The sequence below is a fragment of the Macrobrachium nipponense genome, chromosome 15, assembly GCF_015104395.2.
Source record: "Macrobrachium nipponense isolate FS-2020 chromosome 15, ASM1510439v2, whole genome shotgun sequence".
NCBI lineage: Eukaryota > Metazoa > Arthropoda > Malacostraca > Decapoda > Palaemonidae > Macrobrachium > Macrobrachium nipponense.
The window spans coordinates 67,543,218-67,560,682 of NC_087208.1; the positions used below are offsets into that span (position 1 = coordinate 67,543,218).

The 17,465-nt window shown below is 40.2% G+C and overlaps 2 protein-coding genes across 3 annotated transcripts in view; one reads left to right on the plus strand and one right to left on the minus strand.

Annotated features, from left to right (window-relative positions):
• Positions 1-17,465, minus strand: part of LOC135195037 (BLOC-1-related complex subunit 5-like) — a 579,421-nt gene that overhangs the window by 180,091 nt on the left and 381,865 nt on the right.
• Positions 1-17,465, plus strand: part of LOC135195036 (uncharacterized) — a 116,245-nt gene that overhangs the window by 58,969 nt on the left and 39,811 nt on the right. For both annotated transcript variants that reach the window (XM_064221357.1, XM_064221356.1), the window contains exon 2: positions 16,001-17,238. In XM_064221357.1, the coding sequence (XP_064077427.1) occupies positions 16,308-17,238 (931 nt within the window). In that variant the 5' untranslated portion in view covers positions 16,001-16,307. The remainder of the gene's footprint in view (positions 1-16,000; positions 17,239-17,465) is intronic.

Below are 17,465 nucleotides of genomic sequence, written 5' to 3' on the forward strand. Positions count from 1 at the left end.
GATATGACACACACATTACATATATCATATATATAATACACACACACACACAACACACACAAACACATATATATATATATATATATATATATATATATATATATATATATATATATATACTATATATATAAAACAATCTAGTACGTCTCCACAAATGAGCAGTTTCTCCTATAAATACCGTATCTATTTCATCAAAGTTATTAATGTGCAAATAACTCATACGTGAATCCGCTTAAACCGCTTGCAAATATAAAATAGCTATTATACGATATATATTAATTCATTTTATGTCATATACAGGATTCTTTCAAAAGTAACGCAAGATTAATCAAATCCATGACAATAATGAAAATGATTCGAACCAGTTCTTTCAAAATTAACGCAAAGTTAGTCATGTAAACATCTGAAAACTATTCTAACCAGTTCCTTAAAAACAAATGCGAGGTTGATAATAAAATCAATAAAAGAATATTACTCTGACAAATGGAGTCGGAATACAAAACTGAGTAGAGAAAATACAGGGTTAGTAAATATCTCACGCAGACCTGCCTCATTAGTCAAACGCCTGACCAAGTAGGGTAATGATGGCCTCTTTGGCGGTTCAATAGCAATGAAGTACACTGACAATAATAATGAAAACAATAGTGCGCAGTTGGGGTGGCAACCGTCGCAGAACTTCTGGTGTTGCCGGCATATATGAACAATGAAGCCGTGTATGGGAGAGACTTACACATAATACGCTTTTTAATGACAAAGTGACACCTGACCTCAACCCACCAGAGACGAGACACAACTAACAACGCCTCATCACTCATTACCCTGACCAGCAGAATTTAAATAAAAGCCAGTACATATATATATATATATATATATATATATATATATATATATATATATATATTATATAATTTTTTTTCACATCACCGTCATTCATATATATGTATTAAGTTACAAATGTCCTTTAATATCCAACAACTAGCCCTACCTCGGAATTAATATATTTTCATGTATGTTAACCGAATCCACGAGAGGACGAAATTATTATCAATTAAAAAATTCCCCTTTGGTAACAGATGAAAATATATTAATTCAGAGGTACAGCTAGTTGTTGGATATTAAAGGACATTTGTAGCTTAATATATACATTTATTAAGCAAGCAAGACCACCCACCTACCTACCACCCAACACCCTCGCTCGGCCTGACCGCCCAACCCCACCCACCCACCCACCGTGGGCGGGGCTAAACACTTAAGAGCAGCAAAAACAAACATGCCACTTCAAACCACGACAGCCGGAGTATCAACATCCAACAAAGCCAACTCCCCTCATCCTCCTGTCAACCTAATAATTGTTTTGTACTGTTTAACATGCACATTATTTTTTACATTTTCACTCTAATAAATAAAGCATAAATATCCTATCCAAAAATTCCTGTATCTTTCACTCAACGCGAGACACCTTTTTCAGTCCTATTTATGCTTTTCCATAGGCCTCTCCTAACCCCAACAATAACAAGAACAACGACAACAACAAACTAAGTTTGTAGGCTTACTCCGCGAGTAAGCCAAAATAAAAAACTTATCCTCGTATTTGTTCTACAAAAGCATTTTAAATCTTCGATGTAACTGACCTGTATTTATTCGAAATTGTTTTGCTCCCAACTCCTCTCCTCTCCCCTCGCCATTCTCTAATACCACCCTTTTATCTCTCCCCCTCCCCCGCCAAAAACCACTTCACTGCAGCGCTCATAATTCGAAACAAAAAATATGAATATGACACATGCTACAATTCGATCTTCGTCAATATCCACCACCTATCTCCAAATACATAACCAGCCTATTATAGTTAACACAAAGGTTAGAACTGGGTACTCATATCACGTGTCACACTATCAAAAAGGAGAAAATAAATAAATAAATAAATAAATAAATAAATACATCTATAAATAAAAGTAATAAACACAGCAACAATAAATAAATACAAAAATGAATAATATATATATGTATATATATTTAATAAATGAACTAATATATAATTACACAAACATATAAATATAATAAAATAAATTAATCAATACATAAGTAAAGAGATATATAATCAAATAAATACATCAGGAGATAAATAAATATTTAAGTAAACACATAAATACATGAGTGAATATCTAGATAAACGAAAAAAATAATAATAAACTAAATAAAAAATAAATACATAAAAATAATCAAATAAATAAATATATGAATAAAAAATGAATACATGAAATAAATACATAAAATAAATAATATGAAATTAACTACATAAAAATGAATAAATAAATGACAATAAATAAATAAATATCCTACGACACGGACCACAACACCATGAGGAGGAATCCCATATTTCCTTACCCGCATCCCGTGGGGGAAAAAAAATTCCATCGGCTAATCTGTTTCCAATCAGCAGTCGGAAATTATGCTGATCCGGTTAACCGAGACGCCTTAACCGATCGGCCGTATAAAAGGACCCCAGTCAGTGATTGGAGATTTAAAAAAAGAAAAAAAAAAAAAAAAATTCGAGCCACGGTCTCGAAGGCACTTCAATTTTCTTCTTCTTCTTCCTCTCTTGAACAATTGCATTTCATCTCCTCTCTTCTTCTTTTTATTCTTTTTATTTTCCTTCTTCATCCTCTCCGTCTTCTCTTCTTGAACAACTGCATTATCTCATCTCTTCTGCTTATATACCTTTTTGTACTTCATGTTCTCCCTCTTTCTTCTGTTCTTGAACAATTGCATTTCATCTACTCTCTTCTTCTTTTATTCATTTTTACTTTCCTTCTTCATGTTCTCCTCTTCCCTTCTTGAACAATTGCTTTATCTCCTCTCTTCTGCTTTCATTCTCTTGTTGAACAATTGCATTTTATCTCCTCTCTTCTGCTTTCATTCCATCTTATTCTTCTTATGTTCTCCCTCTTCCTCTCTTGAACAATTGCATTTCATCTCCTCTCTTCTTCTTTTATTCCTTTTTATTTTCCTTCTCATCTTCTCCCTCTTCTTTTCATGAGCAATTGCCTCATCTTATTCCTTTTCATTCCTCTCCCTTCTGAGGAGAGTGACAGCCCGGAGGATGATTGGTGGGGCGCAGGTGAGAGACAGGTAGCTAACTAACTTACCTCCTCATGAGCCTGATGAGAAGACAGTCAATTTTTTCTGTCTTTTGTCATCTGGTGTCAGCGTTTGTGCCCAAAGGGATTAGTAGCCGCTGCTACTGCAACTACTACTACTACTACTACTGCCACTACTATCGCTAAACTACCGGGATTATTTCGACAATGAAATGACCATGATGAAACGGAATGAAATAATGGTATGAATATACTATGTATGAATATATGTATGTATATATGTATCTATGTATATACACAAACACCATATTTTAAAAGAAATTATTTTTCGATACTGTTTAACGTGCATATTATCTATTTTTTACATTTTCTTATTGATAATTTTCACATGGCTTTAGTGTTCCAAAATCACCATTTAGGGTGAAATCATCTCGATATAATTTTATTGTCTTTCAATGAAAAATAAGTCGCGAGTATTTAAATAAAAACACGTTACTTTCAAACGTCCTGATATGCTTGTGAATCCCACTGAGAATACATAACACACTGCAATACTAATCTTTACCCAGAAATATCTCGATCGCCTGACGCTCCACAATCATATGTTTCAGATTATAAAGAAGATTGCAAGGACTGTCATTGGATAACAAATTTACCCAGTTCATTAAAAAGTTAACTAATGCTAAACAGTAAGAGATCAGCATCCCAGTCAACACTTGGTTCAAAATGTTACCCAGAGGGTCAATGGCTTTCTCTTCGATGATGTATAACGCATACATAGAGCGTCAGTAATTATTCAGTATTGTCATTATTGAATCTATGTGTTATAAATACATCACCATTGATTCTGAGCGTAAAATTTATATATATATATATATATATATATATATATATATATATATATATATATATATATATATATATATGTATGTGTGTGCGTTATATTTATTGTTATATTCATATTTATATGCGCATGTGTGAGTTTGTGTGTGCGAGTGCGTGTGCGCGTGTGTACATGCAAGAATGTCTAAGAAAGTCCGAGAATCTGAGGACGGAAACTCTGTGTTCAGGCTCCGTGACAAAAATATGAGTCTCCAGAGTGCGTCTGGGACATGTCTAAACATTCCTCTGGAGACGGAATCCCCAGAGGGAATCCCGTCTTCAGAGTCCATGAAGCTGGTGGCATTTTTAGAAAGTAGGGAATGAGAAAGGTGCCGTCATCTGCATACATTGTACAATGTTCTCCTCAGCAATTAAAGCAGTTTGCCTTCAAGCTATGATGATCGTCGTTGTTTTACTAGAAGCTCTGTTCTCAGGGCTGAATCTCCAGGCTCGTCTTGATAGCGGTCTTCTGGACCAGCTGATTCGTTGCGAGCGGCCCTCTTCGTCCGTTGCTGTCCTTTGCTGGATTACGTCGTTCTGCGGCCCCTGGCCAGTGCTTGGAACACCTTGGTTATCCCTACAGGACCAACAACGGTGCGAACTCGTGGCCAAAAATCTGGAGGAACAATTGGAAAATCATCTTAACCACAACGTTAGAAACTCTTGGATATTTCCCGGCTTGTGCATGACATTCGGAGGAATTTTGTTCTTCACCACTTGTTTATTAGGAAAGGATAAGGACAGGAACTTAAAAGAAGACCTTGAAGAAGTTTGCTCTAGCATCGGTTGGTGGTCGATCGATAGCGATCTTGATGACGCTTGTGTCACAGAGGCGGAAGGCCAGAATGTGACTGAAGATCCAACCGACACCGAAGACCAGAAAAAGTTGAATGAAATGGAAATTTTACTTGAGCAGGAGAGAAGTCTTTTCGAGGAGAGGAAGAAACAGATGGAAAAAGAGATTGAGCGCCTCTCCAATGAGATCAACGTCATCCAGAAAGACAGAGAGGCCGAGACTGAAAGATGGACTGAACACACCAGTGATCTAAAGCAAATAAACGCCCAGCAGAAAGAAGAGATTGCCCGCCTCAATAACGCGATTGAAAGCATCCAGACCAATAGAAAGGCGGTGATTGAAAGGACGACAAAAACTATCAATAATCTCCGGCAGACGAACCAACAGTTGAAAGCAGAGGCTGGCCTCGTTCTCGATGATTATGAAGCCCTCCAGAAAGAGAGGGAGACAGAGAACGAAGAAGCGAATAAAGCCATTGCTGATCTCCGCAAGATGAATGACCAGCTGCAGATGAAAATGAAGAGCAATGATGAAATGGAAAAATCAATCTGCCTGCTGAAAGAGGAACTGAAAAGGGCCAGTGAACAAAACCGAGCCCAGATGGAAAAGGAAACCAATCTAATCAGAGAGAATGAAGACTTGGAAAAAAAGAATGCCGAACATAAGCAAATTATTAAAGATTTGGCAGAGGACAGAAAAAGACTGGAAAGTGAATTAGAGGTGGCTCACACCAATGACTTGGTAAAAGGAGGAAGGTACACGGCTCTAGTTAGCGAGCTAGAGGGATATAAGAATAAGGTCAGTCTACTCGAGACTGAATTAGCTAGAGCCGTGGAAGAGAATGGCACCTTAAAGGAAGACCTGTCTCATTTAACTGAGGTAAAGGGTCATCCTCAAGAGACTGAAGACCAAGTAATAGTGGGAGAACTAAATGAACAAGTGAAAATTCAGGAAGCCAAAGAACTAATTGAAAGAGAGGTAGTAGTATGCAGAGGTCGACCTGTAAAGAAGATGGAGAAGAGCATTGAGCAAGAATGCTCAGATAATGAAGAACTATCCGAAAAAAGGAAAGTGAGAGACCTCAGAAACTCAGGTCTTGGAAAGATACTAATAAGTTTGAAAGCATCACCTAAGAGAATTCCTGCTCATGATGTAAAAGAGAAAGACGCTTCCTCTCAAAATGAGGATGCGTGCCAAAGGCCCCAAAAAGACGCTTCTCTAAAGAGAGAGAAAACTCAGCGCAAACTAATTGTATTTGACCTAGAGCCCGATTCCCCCAAGATGGACAGGAGGATGTGCTCGGGACTTGGAACACGCACAGATGGGCTCTCTCTCTCAAGATGGGAAAACTCTATAATATTCAATGGGAAAATAGTCCCATTTACTTCCTCAAAGGATATGGAAGGATATGTGACCATCGAACTGGACATCCCAAGGAAATTCCACAGGGCCATCAACGGAGTCCAGGGAAGAACACTAATAGAGTTCACTGAAAAGAGTGGTGGTGCACTCATACAAATGCCCTCACGGTCTGACACATCAGAACTTATCACCGTGAGTGGTACTGTCCAGCAAGTTCAGCTAGCAGCTGGTCATATTGAAAAGTTGATCAGAAAACTCTGCTGATCACCTGATTCATTCAACTTTTAAGAATTAAAGGATCACTGGTGGGTGGCACCATTTATGGGTCACTAATGGAGTAAGCTATGAAAACTTGCTGTGCCAGCTTAAGCATTGGCATACCAGTTTTGGGCCATAGGCAACCTCTACCTTGGTAAGTTAATGCCTCAATCATCAAAACTGGATTTCAGTCCACCTTTTGTTGCTGGCATTAGCCTGCTTAAGCAGCTGGGCATTGTATTGCCAGCTTTAGGTGTTGGTATACCAGTTTTGGGCCATAGGCTACCTCTACCTTGGTAAGTTAATGCCTCCATCATCAAAACTGGATTTCTGCCCACCTTTTGTTGCAGGGATTAGCCTGCGTAGGCAGTTCGGCATTGTATTGCCAGCTTTAGGTGTTTGTATACCAGTTTTGGGCCATAGGCGACCTCTACCTTGGTAAGTTAATGCCTCCATCACCAAAACTAGATTTCTGCCCACCTTTTGTTGCTGGCATAAGCCTGCTTAAGCAGTTCGGCATTGTATTGCCAGCTTTCGGTGTTGGTTATACCAGTTTTGGGCATAGGCGACCTCTACCTTGGTAAGTTAATGCCTCCATCATCAAAACTAGATTTCTGCCCACCTTTTGTTGCTGGCATAAGCCTGCTTAAGCAGTTCGGCATTGTATTGCCAGCTTTAGGTGTTGGTATACCAGTTTTGGGCCATAGGCGACCTCTACCTTGGTAAGTTAATGCCTCCATCACCAAAACTAGATTTCTGCCCACCTTTTGTTGCTGGCATAAGCTGCTTAAGCAGTTCGGCATTGTATTGTCAGCTTTAGTTGTTGGTTTATACAGTTTTGGGCCATAGTGAGACCTATGCCTGGTAAGTAATGCCTCATCATCAAAAAGCTGGATTTCTGCCCACGTTTGTATGCATTAGGTGTCGCTTAAGTAGTTGGGCATTGCATTGCCAGTTTAGGGTTTGTTTATACCAGTTGTGGGCCATAGGCGACCTCTGCCTTGGTTAAGTATGCCTCCATCATCAAAACTGGATTTCTGCCCCTTTGTTATGGATTAGCCTGCTCTAAGTAGTTGGGCATTGCATTGCCAGCTTTAGGTGTTTGTTTTACCAGTTTTGGGCCAAGGCGACCTCTGCTTGGTAAGTTAAGCCTCCATCATCAAACTGGATTTTTCCACCTTTTGTTGCTGGCATAAGCCTGCTTAAGCAATTCGGCATTCTATTGCCAGCTTTAGGTGTTTGTATACCAGTTTTGGGCCATAGGTAACCTCTACCTTGGTAAGTTAATGCTCATCATTCAAAAATGGATTTCTGCCCACCTTTTGATGCTGGAATAGCCATGCTTAAGCAATTTGCATTGTATTGCCAGCTTGAGGTGTTAAAATACAGTTTGTGCAAAGGCAACTCTACCTTGGTAAGGTAAGGCCTCCATCAATCAAAACTGGATTCTGCCACCTTTGTTGCTGGCATAAGCCTGCTTAAAGGCAATTCGGCTATTGTAGCCCGCTAGGTGTTGATATACCAGTTTTGGGCCATAGGTCAACCTCGAACTTGTAAAGTAATGCCTCATCATCAAAACTGGATTTCTTGCCCACTTTTGTTGCTGGCATAAGCTGCTTAAGCAAGTGGCATTGTATTGCCAGCCTTTAGGCGTTATAATATAACAGTTTTGTGCAACAGGCAACCTCTACCTGGTAAGTTAAGGCCTCCATCATCAAAAAATGGATTCTGCCCAGCCTTTTGTTGCTGGCATAGCCGGCTAAGCAATGCTGCATTCTATTGCCAGCTTTAGTGTTGATATACAGTTTTGCGGCCATAGTACCCTCTACCTTGAGTAAGTAATGCCTCCATCATCAAAACTGGATTTCTGCCCCCATTTGTTCCTGGGCATAGCATGTTTAAGGCCAATTCGGCTTGTATTGCCAGCTTTAGGTGTGCATTATACAGTTTTGGGCCATAGGTAACCTCTACCTTGGTAAGTTAATGCCTCCATCATCAAAACTGGATTTCTGCCCCCATTTTGTTCCTGGCATAAGCCTGTTTAAGCAATTCGGCATTGTATTGCCCCCAGCTTAGGTGTTGGGTATACCAGTTTTGGTGCAATAGGCAACCTCATACCTTGGGTAAGTTAATGCCTCCATCATCAAAACTGGATTTCTCCCCACCTTTTGTTGCTGGCATTAGTCTGCTTAAGCAATTCAACATTGTATTGCCAGGTTTAGGTGTTGATATACCAGTTTTGGGCCATAGGTAACCTCTACCTTGGTAAGTTAATGCCATCCATCATAAAACTGGATTTCTGCCCACCTTTTTGTTGCTGGCATAAGCCTGCTGGTTAAGCAATTCGGGCATTGTAATTGCCAGCTTTAGGTTGTTTGGTATACCAGTTTTTGTGCAATAGGCAACCTCTACCTTTGGTAGTTAATGCCTCCATCATCAAAACTGGATTTCCCCCTTTTGCCCCACTTTTTGCCTTGCTGGCATAAGCCTGCTTAAGCAATTTGGCATTGTATTGCAGCTTTATTTTTTGGTGTTAATATTTACCAGTTTGTGCAATAGGACAACCTCTACCTTGGTAAATTAATGCCTCCACATCATCAAACGGATTTCTGCCCCCATTTTTCTTCCTGACATGAGCCTGTTTAAGCAATTCGGCATTGGTATTTGCCAGCTTTTAAGGTGTTGATATACCAGTTTTTGGAGGGCCCATTAGGTAACCTCCTTACCTGGTAAGTTGATGCCCTCCATCATCCAAAAACTGGGATTTCTGCCGCCCACCTTTTTTGTTTGCTGGACATAACGCCTGTTTAAGCAATTCGGCGGCATTGGGTATTGCCAGCTTTTAGGTGTTGATATACCAGTTTTGTGCCATAGGCAACCTCTACCTTGGTAAGTTAATGCCTCCATCATCAAAACTGGATTTCTGCCCACCTTTTTGTTGCTGACATAAGCCTGTTTAAGCAATTCGGCATTGTATTTGCCAGCTTTAAGGTGTTAAATATAACCCAGTTTTGGGCCCATAGGTTAACCTCTATCGTTGGTAAGTTAAAATGGCCTCCATTCATCAAAACTGGATTTCTGCCGCCACCTTTTTTGTTGCTGACATAAGCCTGTTTAAAGCAATTTCGGCATCTTGGTAATTGCCAGCTTAAGGTGTTGATAATAACCAGTTTTGTGGCCATAAGGCAACCTCTACCTTGGGGTAAGTTTAATGCCTCCCATCATCAAAAACTTGGATTTCTGCCCCCATTTTAGTTGCTGGCATTAGGTTCTGCTTAAGCAATTCAGCATTGGTATTTGCCAGCTTTTAGGTATTGGATTATTACCCTAAGTTTTTCTTTTCTGCCATAAAGCAACCTTCTACCTTTGATAGGTTAATGCCTCCATCATCAAAACTGGTATTTCTGCCCCCTAATTTTGGTTGCTGGCATTAGTCCTGGCTTAAGCAATTCAGCATTGTAATTGGCCAGCTTTAGGTGGTTGATTATACCAGTTTTCTGTCATACGCAACCTCTACCTTGATAAAGGTTAATGCCTCCATCATCAAAACTGGATTTCTGCCCACCTTTTGTTTGCTGGCATTAAGTCCCTGCTTTAAGCAATTCCAGCCATTGGTATTGCCAGCTCTTTAGGATGTTGATATTACCAGTTTTTGTGCCAAATTAGGCAACCTCTACCTTGTTAAGTTTTAAATGCCTCCACTTCATCAAAAACTGGATTTCTGCCCCCATTTTGTTGATGGCATTAGTCCCTGCTTAAAGCAATTCAGATTTGTATTGACCAGCTTTAGGTGTTGAATATACCAGTTTTGGGCCATAAGCAAACCTACTAACCTTGATAGGTTTTAATGCCCTCCATCATCAAAACTGGATTTCTGCCCCCATTTTTGTTGCTGGCATTAGTCCTGCTTACCATCGCATTGTATTGACCAGCTTAGGTGTTGATCTTACCAGTTTTGTGCCATAGTTAACCTCTTACCTTGGTAAGTTAATGCCTCCATCATCAAACTTGGTTTCTGCCCACCTTTTGTTGTTTGGCCTTAGCTGCTTACGTTTTAGTTGGGCATTGTATTTGCCAGCTTTAGGTGTTTGTTAACCAGTTTTGGGGCCAATAGGTCAAACCTCTACCTTGGTAAGTTAAATGCCTCCCATCATCAAAAACTGGATTTCTGCCCACCTTTTGTTGTTGGCATTAGCCTGCTAAGTAGGGGCATTGTATTGCAGCTTAGGTGTTGGTTACCAGTTTTTGTTGCAATAGGCCAACCTTAACCTTGCCCGTAAGTAATGCTCCATCATTCAAAAACTGGATTTCGGCCAACCTGTTTGTTGCTGGCATAAGCCCTTTGCTTAAGCAATTTGGAATTGTATTGCCAGCTTTAGGTGTTAATATACCAGTTTTGCAATAGGCCCCCTCTTATTTGGTAAGTTACCTCCTAATAAAACTGGATTTCGCCCCATTTTGTTTCCTACCATAAGCCTTTGTTTTATTGCCATCCGGCATTGTATTTATTTTGGGCCAGCTTGGTGGTGATATAAAACAGTGCCCCCATTTTAAAGTTAACCTCCTTTACTTACCTTTGGTAGTTTGTTTTGATGCCTCCAAATCCCATCAAAATGGGATTTCTCCCACTTTTTTGTGCTGAACATAAGCCTTGTAAGCAATTCGGCATTGTTATTGCCAGGCTTTTAGGTGTTGATATACCAGTTTTGTTTGCAATAGGCAACCTCTACCTTGGTAAGTTAATGCCTCCATCATCAAAACTGGATTTCTGCCCACCTTTTTGTTGCTGAAATAAAGCCTGTTTAAAGCAATTCGGGCATGGTATGCCAGCTTTAGGGTGTTGATATACCAGTTTTGTCAATAGCAACCTCTACTTGGTAAGTTAATGACCCTCCATCTCAAAAACTGATGCCCACCTTTTTGTTGCGCAATTAGCTGTTAAGCAATTTCGGCATTGTATTGCCAGCTTTAGGTGTTGATATACCAGTTTTTGTTTTCTGGCCTTGGCCATAGCAACCTCTACCTTGTTGGATTAAGGTTTAACTGCCAGCCTCCATCATCAAAACTGATTTCTTTTCTGCCCCCATTTTGATGCTGGCATTTAAGTCTGCTTAAAGCAATTCAGCATTGTATTGCCCAGCTTTAGGTGTTGATATACAGTTTTGGGCCATAGGTAACCTCTACCTTGGTAAATTAATGCCTCCCATCATCAAAACTGGAATTTCTGCCCACCTTTTGTTGTTTGGGATTAGCCTACTTAAGTAGTTGGGGCATTGTATTGCCAGCTTTAAGGTGTTGGTTAACCCAGTATTTGGGGCCATAGGCGACCTCTACCTTGGTAAGGTTAATGCCTCCATCATCAAAACTGGATTTCTGCCAACCTTTTGTTGCTGGCATAAGCCTGCTTAAGCAGTTCGGCATTGCATTGCCAGCATTAGGTGTTGGTATACCAGTTTTGGGCCATAGGCAACCTCTAGCTCAGTAAGCTAATGTCTCCCTCATCAAAACTGGATTTCTGCCCACCTTTTGTTGCTGGCATAAGCCTGCTTAAGCAGTTCGCCATTGTATTGCCAGCTTCAGGTGTTGGTATACCAGTTTTGGGCCATAGGCAACCTCTAGCTTGGTAAGATAATGTACCCTCATTGAAACTGGATTTCTGCCCACCTTTTGTTGCTAGCATAAGCCTGCTTTAAGCAGTTTGGCATTGTAATTCCAGCCTTAGGTGTGGGTATACCAGTTTTGGGCCATAGGCAACCTCTAGTTTGGTAAGCTAATGCCTCTGTCATCTAAACTGGATTTCTGCCCATCTTCTGTTGCTGGCATAAGCCTGCTTAAGCAATTCGGCATTGTAATTCCAGCCTTAGGTGTTGGTATGCCAGTTTTGGGCCATAGGAATACTGTAGCTTGGTAAGTTAATGCCTCCATTAGGTGTTGGTATACCAGTTTTGGGCCACAGGTAACCTCTAGCACGTTAAGTTAATGCCTACATCATCAAAACTGGATTTCTGTCTACCTTTTGTTGCTGGCATAAACCTACTTAAGCAATTAGGCATTGAATTGCCAGCTTTAGGTGTTGGTATACCAGTTTTGGGCCATAGCCAACCTCTACCTTGGTAAGTTAATGCCTCCATCATCTAATCTGGATTTCTGCCCACCTTTTGTTGCTAGCATAAACCTGCTTAAGCAAGCAAGACCACCCACCTACCACCACACAACACCCTCGCTTGGCCGACCGCCCAATCCCACCCACCCACCGTGCACGGGGCTAAACACTTACAGCAGCAAAAACAAACATGCCACTTCAAACCACGACCAGAGTATCAACATCCAACAAAGCCAACTCCCTCACCTGTCAACCTCTTGGATGACATTTCTCACGGGTGAAATAACACTAGCCGTTTCTTGCTCTGGCTTCTTCTTGTTAACTAATTGCGCTGTAAAAGACTGTTCAATTCTGAGTATCTATCTCCCTTGAAAAGGCTGGCGACTTAAAATTATTTTAGCATTGTAATTGTTAATGGTTAACGTGCATGGCTTTTGGTGTGGTTATACTGTATAGCCTATATATATATATATATATATATATATATATATATATATATATTATATATATATATATATATATATATATATATATATATCATATTTACATATATAATCATCAGTGTCAAAGATCACCGAAAAAGGAATCTACTGGAGTTCATCTTTATCGAAGCCATGTTTAAAAAGGACTTTAAATCTCCGTCCAGAATTATACCTTGATCCTCTTTCCTTATCTATTTTGCTTAAAGAACATGCCGCCCAGATTAATAAACTGCAACCCCCGCCCCTTTCATTTTTTTAAAAAAGGCCTGTCAACTTCTTTTATATTCAGTGTGAACTTGAAAATGCAGAATATATTACGAAAGTACTTGTTCCAAGTCCCTGTTTCACTTACCTTCCTACCGTGGATTCAAGGATATATATAGTATGTGTGTGTGTATGTGTGCGTGCGCGCTCACATATGAACCGTCATGCAATCACCGGAAAGTTCTAAAGTTATTCCAACCCATCTCATCATTGCTTTCTTGATCTTCCTCTCCAGCTTTAAAAAGCGCCACGCCCCCTCTCCCCTCATTATGCATCTTCTGCCCACGAAAGCCAGGCGCAGTTTTTCCCGACTTAAAATCTCCTCGCAGAAATGTTACCCACAAGGAAATCGATTCCATCACTTCCCTTGCACATATCCACCTGGTTACATTAATTATGCTATCTGCCTTACTTTCTCAAACGGAAAACTGCCATAAAGCACCCTATTAAACATGGCATGACCCGACCTCCAGCTTATTCGGAACGCGTGGAGGAGTTTTCCCTCAAGCATAAGTTGTAAACATTATATCCCTAAATTAATGTGAAGTGGTACTCATAGTTAGTAATAATCATGCTAACAACAAGGCTCAAATAAAAAGGACACAAATTAAACAAGTTCATACTTTCAGTTATAAGAAAACATAAAATAATTGAACAGAAACTTAGACTCTCAATTCAGCACACCAAATAAATTAAAACGTGCTAAAATCTACCATCAAAGTGAACCTTGTTTCATCGACGAAAATTAAAATAAATGTGCTATATTTCATTACAATATTTTTTCTGTAGTTTTAAAACACGCGCATAATTATTTATTGTTTACATTTTCACTCTAATACTTAAATCATAAATATCCCATCTTAAAATTCCCGTAACTTTACCTCAATGCAAAACACCTTTTTCGGACCTTTTTAGGCTCTTCCATAGACCTTCCCCACTCCCTAAACAACAACAACAACAACAACAAACAACAACAAAATAGTTTGCAGGCTTACTCCCCGAGTAGGCGAAAACTCAGTAACATTTGTAATCAAATGTCAGTAATCAAATAATGTTGGATTGGCACGAGAGAGAGAGAGAGAGAGAGAGAGAGAGAGAGAGAGAGAGAGAGAGAGAGAGATTCTGTTTAGTGAATTTTATTCTATGCGATGAACCTACACTATGATACATCTATTCACAAGTTTTGGCAGTTACAAGCAGATGAAAGAGGGAGAGAGAATAATGTGAAAACCTTCGTTCCGCGGAAGAGCGCTCGACGTGGCGTGAAATCTAATAAAGAAACAACTCTTCCTCATACGGAAAGCGATGACAACAACAACAACTACTCTTACAGAACTCGGATAAACATGAAAAACGGGGATGGGGGAATACAGAGGGGTGGAAAGGAGCCGGGGAAATAATGACGACAACGGAGTTCAAGCAGAGGTGAATGAGTTATTATATGATGATACTTGTGTCACACTAAACGGCCCGCGCGTGATTTTCGGGAGTCGACATACTTGACACCCAAAACAATGTTATTCAAAACTAACGAGTAGGTTCACGAACGGACCAAAAGAACAAACACAACACATATTCTATATATTACATGAATATAATATATATATATATATATATATATATATATATATATATATATATATATATATATATATATATAATATATAGAGAGAGAGAGAGAGAGAGAGAGAGAGAGAGAGAGAGAGAGAGAGAGAGAGAGAGAGAGGCTTATATATATATATATATATATATATATATATATATATATATATATATATATATATATATATATAAATATATATATATATATATATATATATATATATATATATATATATATATATATATATATATATATATATATATATATATATATATATATATATATATATATATATATATATATATCCCAAGCTAAGAATCATACATCCACACCAGCAGTATGCAAATCTACCATCTACGATAAGCCATTCAGTAAAACAGCTCCGTGCAAAGGCCCCCACACGGACCGCCCATTAGCAACGCCTTCCGGCTCACAACGGCGATTCACGTCACTTTTACCTAGACGAATTTTCGTAACACTTTCGGACTGGCTGGGAAAATCATTATCCCATGACAAGGGGAGGTTCAAGTCGTGCATAACAAAAAGTACTTTCTATAACGGAGGGAGACGGAGAGTGTATGACTTTTCGACTGGCTGACTTCAAATTCCCTGGTTTCATAGCTGGATCACATATTACAACCATATAATCATCGGGAGTGACAAAGACGGAGAAAGATCTTGCACTATGCACTCCATGAGGTATACTGATGCTGATATTATTGTGTTTAGCGTACTTTAGTAAGCAAAACGATGTCATGACCAGAGGACGGGAGGGGGCGGCGGAGGGGGGGGGGGGGGGGGGCAGAACTCTAAATTTGTTTACGAGGAATAAATCAAACGGCGAAATCAATGACGCAACCCATTTATACCAACTGAAACTTATTAGCAATGTTACGCGATACAGAAATTATATAAAGTATTAAGCAAGAGAATACATTAAAAAAAAACACTCACAATTTACAAAATCATAAAACACTGTATCGAAGAAACTAACTCGAAAGGTAGGGAAAGGAGAGAATACCCTTACAGTCTATTGTATTGTTACCCTAACCCTTATAGTAAAAGAATGAATAAACCTTACACTATGTACATTGATCAATTGACGATATATTTTTCATAGCTTAATTAAACGGACTTTTCCTTCTTTTTCAGTGAGAGCAGCTACAAGTGCACCAACTGGAACGTTAAGCGTCGACTGAATAACTGCAATTTTCTGTCAATTACTAAAAAGTATTGAATTATAAATTCCGAAGTCATATAACATAACAATTCATAAACTCAACGCGAAGGAGGTGATGTTGTGTGCAAGACTTGAAATTTGCGTGCAGTGAACTGTGAAAATCCCGACATCTCAAAACGAGAGCTAAATTTTAAAAATCAGATCATGAATTTCACAAGTGACAAGTGGCAATAAATCCAAGTGTTCAGTCAAGCCAATGAATAACTGAACTATACAAACATGCTGCATCTCAGTGAAATCCCCAAGGGCACAGGAGCGATAGGCGGGTGGCGCTGGGTGTGGACTGCAACGGCTGTCTTCTTCTTCGCCATTTGCCTCACCTCCAGCAGCGCCCTCTCCGAGAGGCAAAGTCCGTCCTCCCCACACTACAGACGAAGGGGTAACGACAGACACCTCGGGTCTCCAGCAATAACCACAACCATCATTGCTGTGCAAGAGAGTCGTCTGCCACCACTCGCAGACGACGCTGACGAGGAGGAACCTCTGGCGTTCACCACTTCCCCAGCCCCTGCCGACACCCTCAACAGTCCTCTTCAAGTTTCTTACCTCCCCGTGACCCCCAGCATTTCCCCTACCTCCAGAGGGACGGTCCAGGGGAAGGCATTCGTGAGGCCCCTTCGAAGGAGGTTCAGTCAGAGAAACCAACAGCTACTCAACAAAAGGCCCTACGACACCAGAGGCCCCTGGAAGAGCGACAGCGAAAGGGGCTTACTGAGGTGGCCGCTGCAGGTCCTACAAGAGGTCAACGGAAATCACCCTAAAAAGGACACCAACGCCGAGGACACCGACAGAACCTTACGTTGGTGGGTGACCAACGAGCCCCAACTGACACTGACGGCCCCTGAGACCACCCAAACCCAGAGGCCTCAAAGGTACAACGTCCAACAAATTCAGATTCCGCGGACGACCCACATCATCAGCCAGGGGAGTCAGGAGAGAGACGCCCCATTCCATAACCAGCTGGAGGAGAGCCAGCAAGTGGAGGGACCTCCCCCTCGAGCGACCCCTCCGTCTTCCTCTCCCACAATTCAGCCTCCTCCTCCTCCTCCTCCTCCTCCTTTCCCCGCACCCACGACGCTGGCCGAGGACCCAGCTGTCCTGCAAGCCCCACACGACCTCCTAACAATCAATGACCTCAGACAACCCCGATGTAAGTAGTGCATTGTAGTGTACTGTGAGCACCAAACATATTTAGCATATAAACTATGACATATTAATCAACAGCAAATAAACGTCATTTATTTGTTAAACCATATATCCCTCACCTGCACTAAAACTATCCCTCAATATAAAATAAACAATATTTAAGAACCTAAACGGTTAGTGACTTTTGATTTAGTGAAATTCTCTATAAAGTGATCGACTGGCAAAGACCCG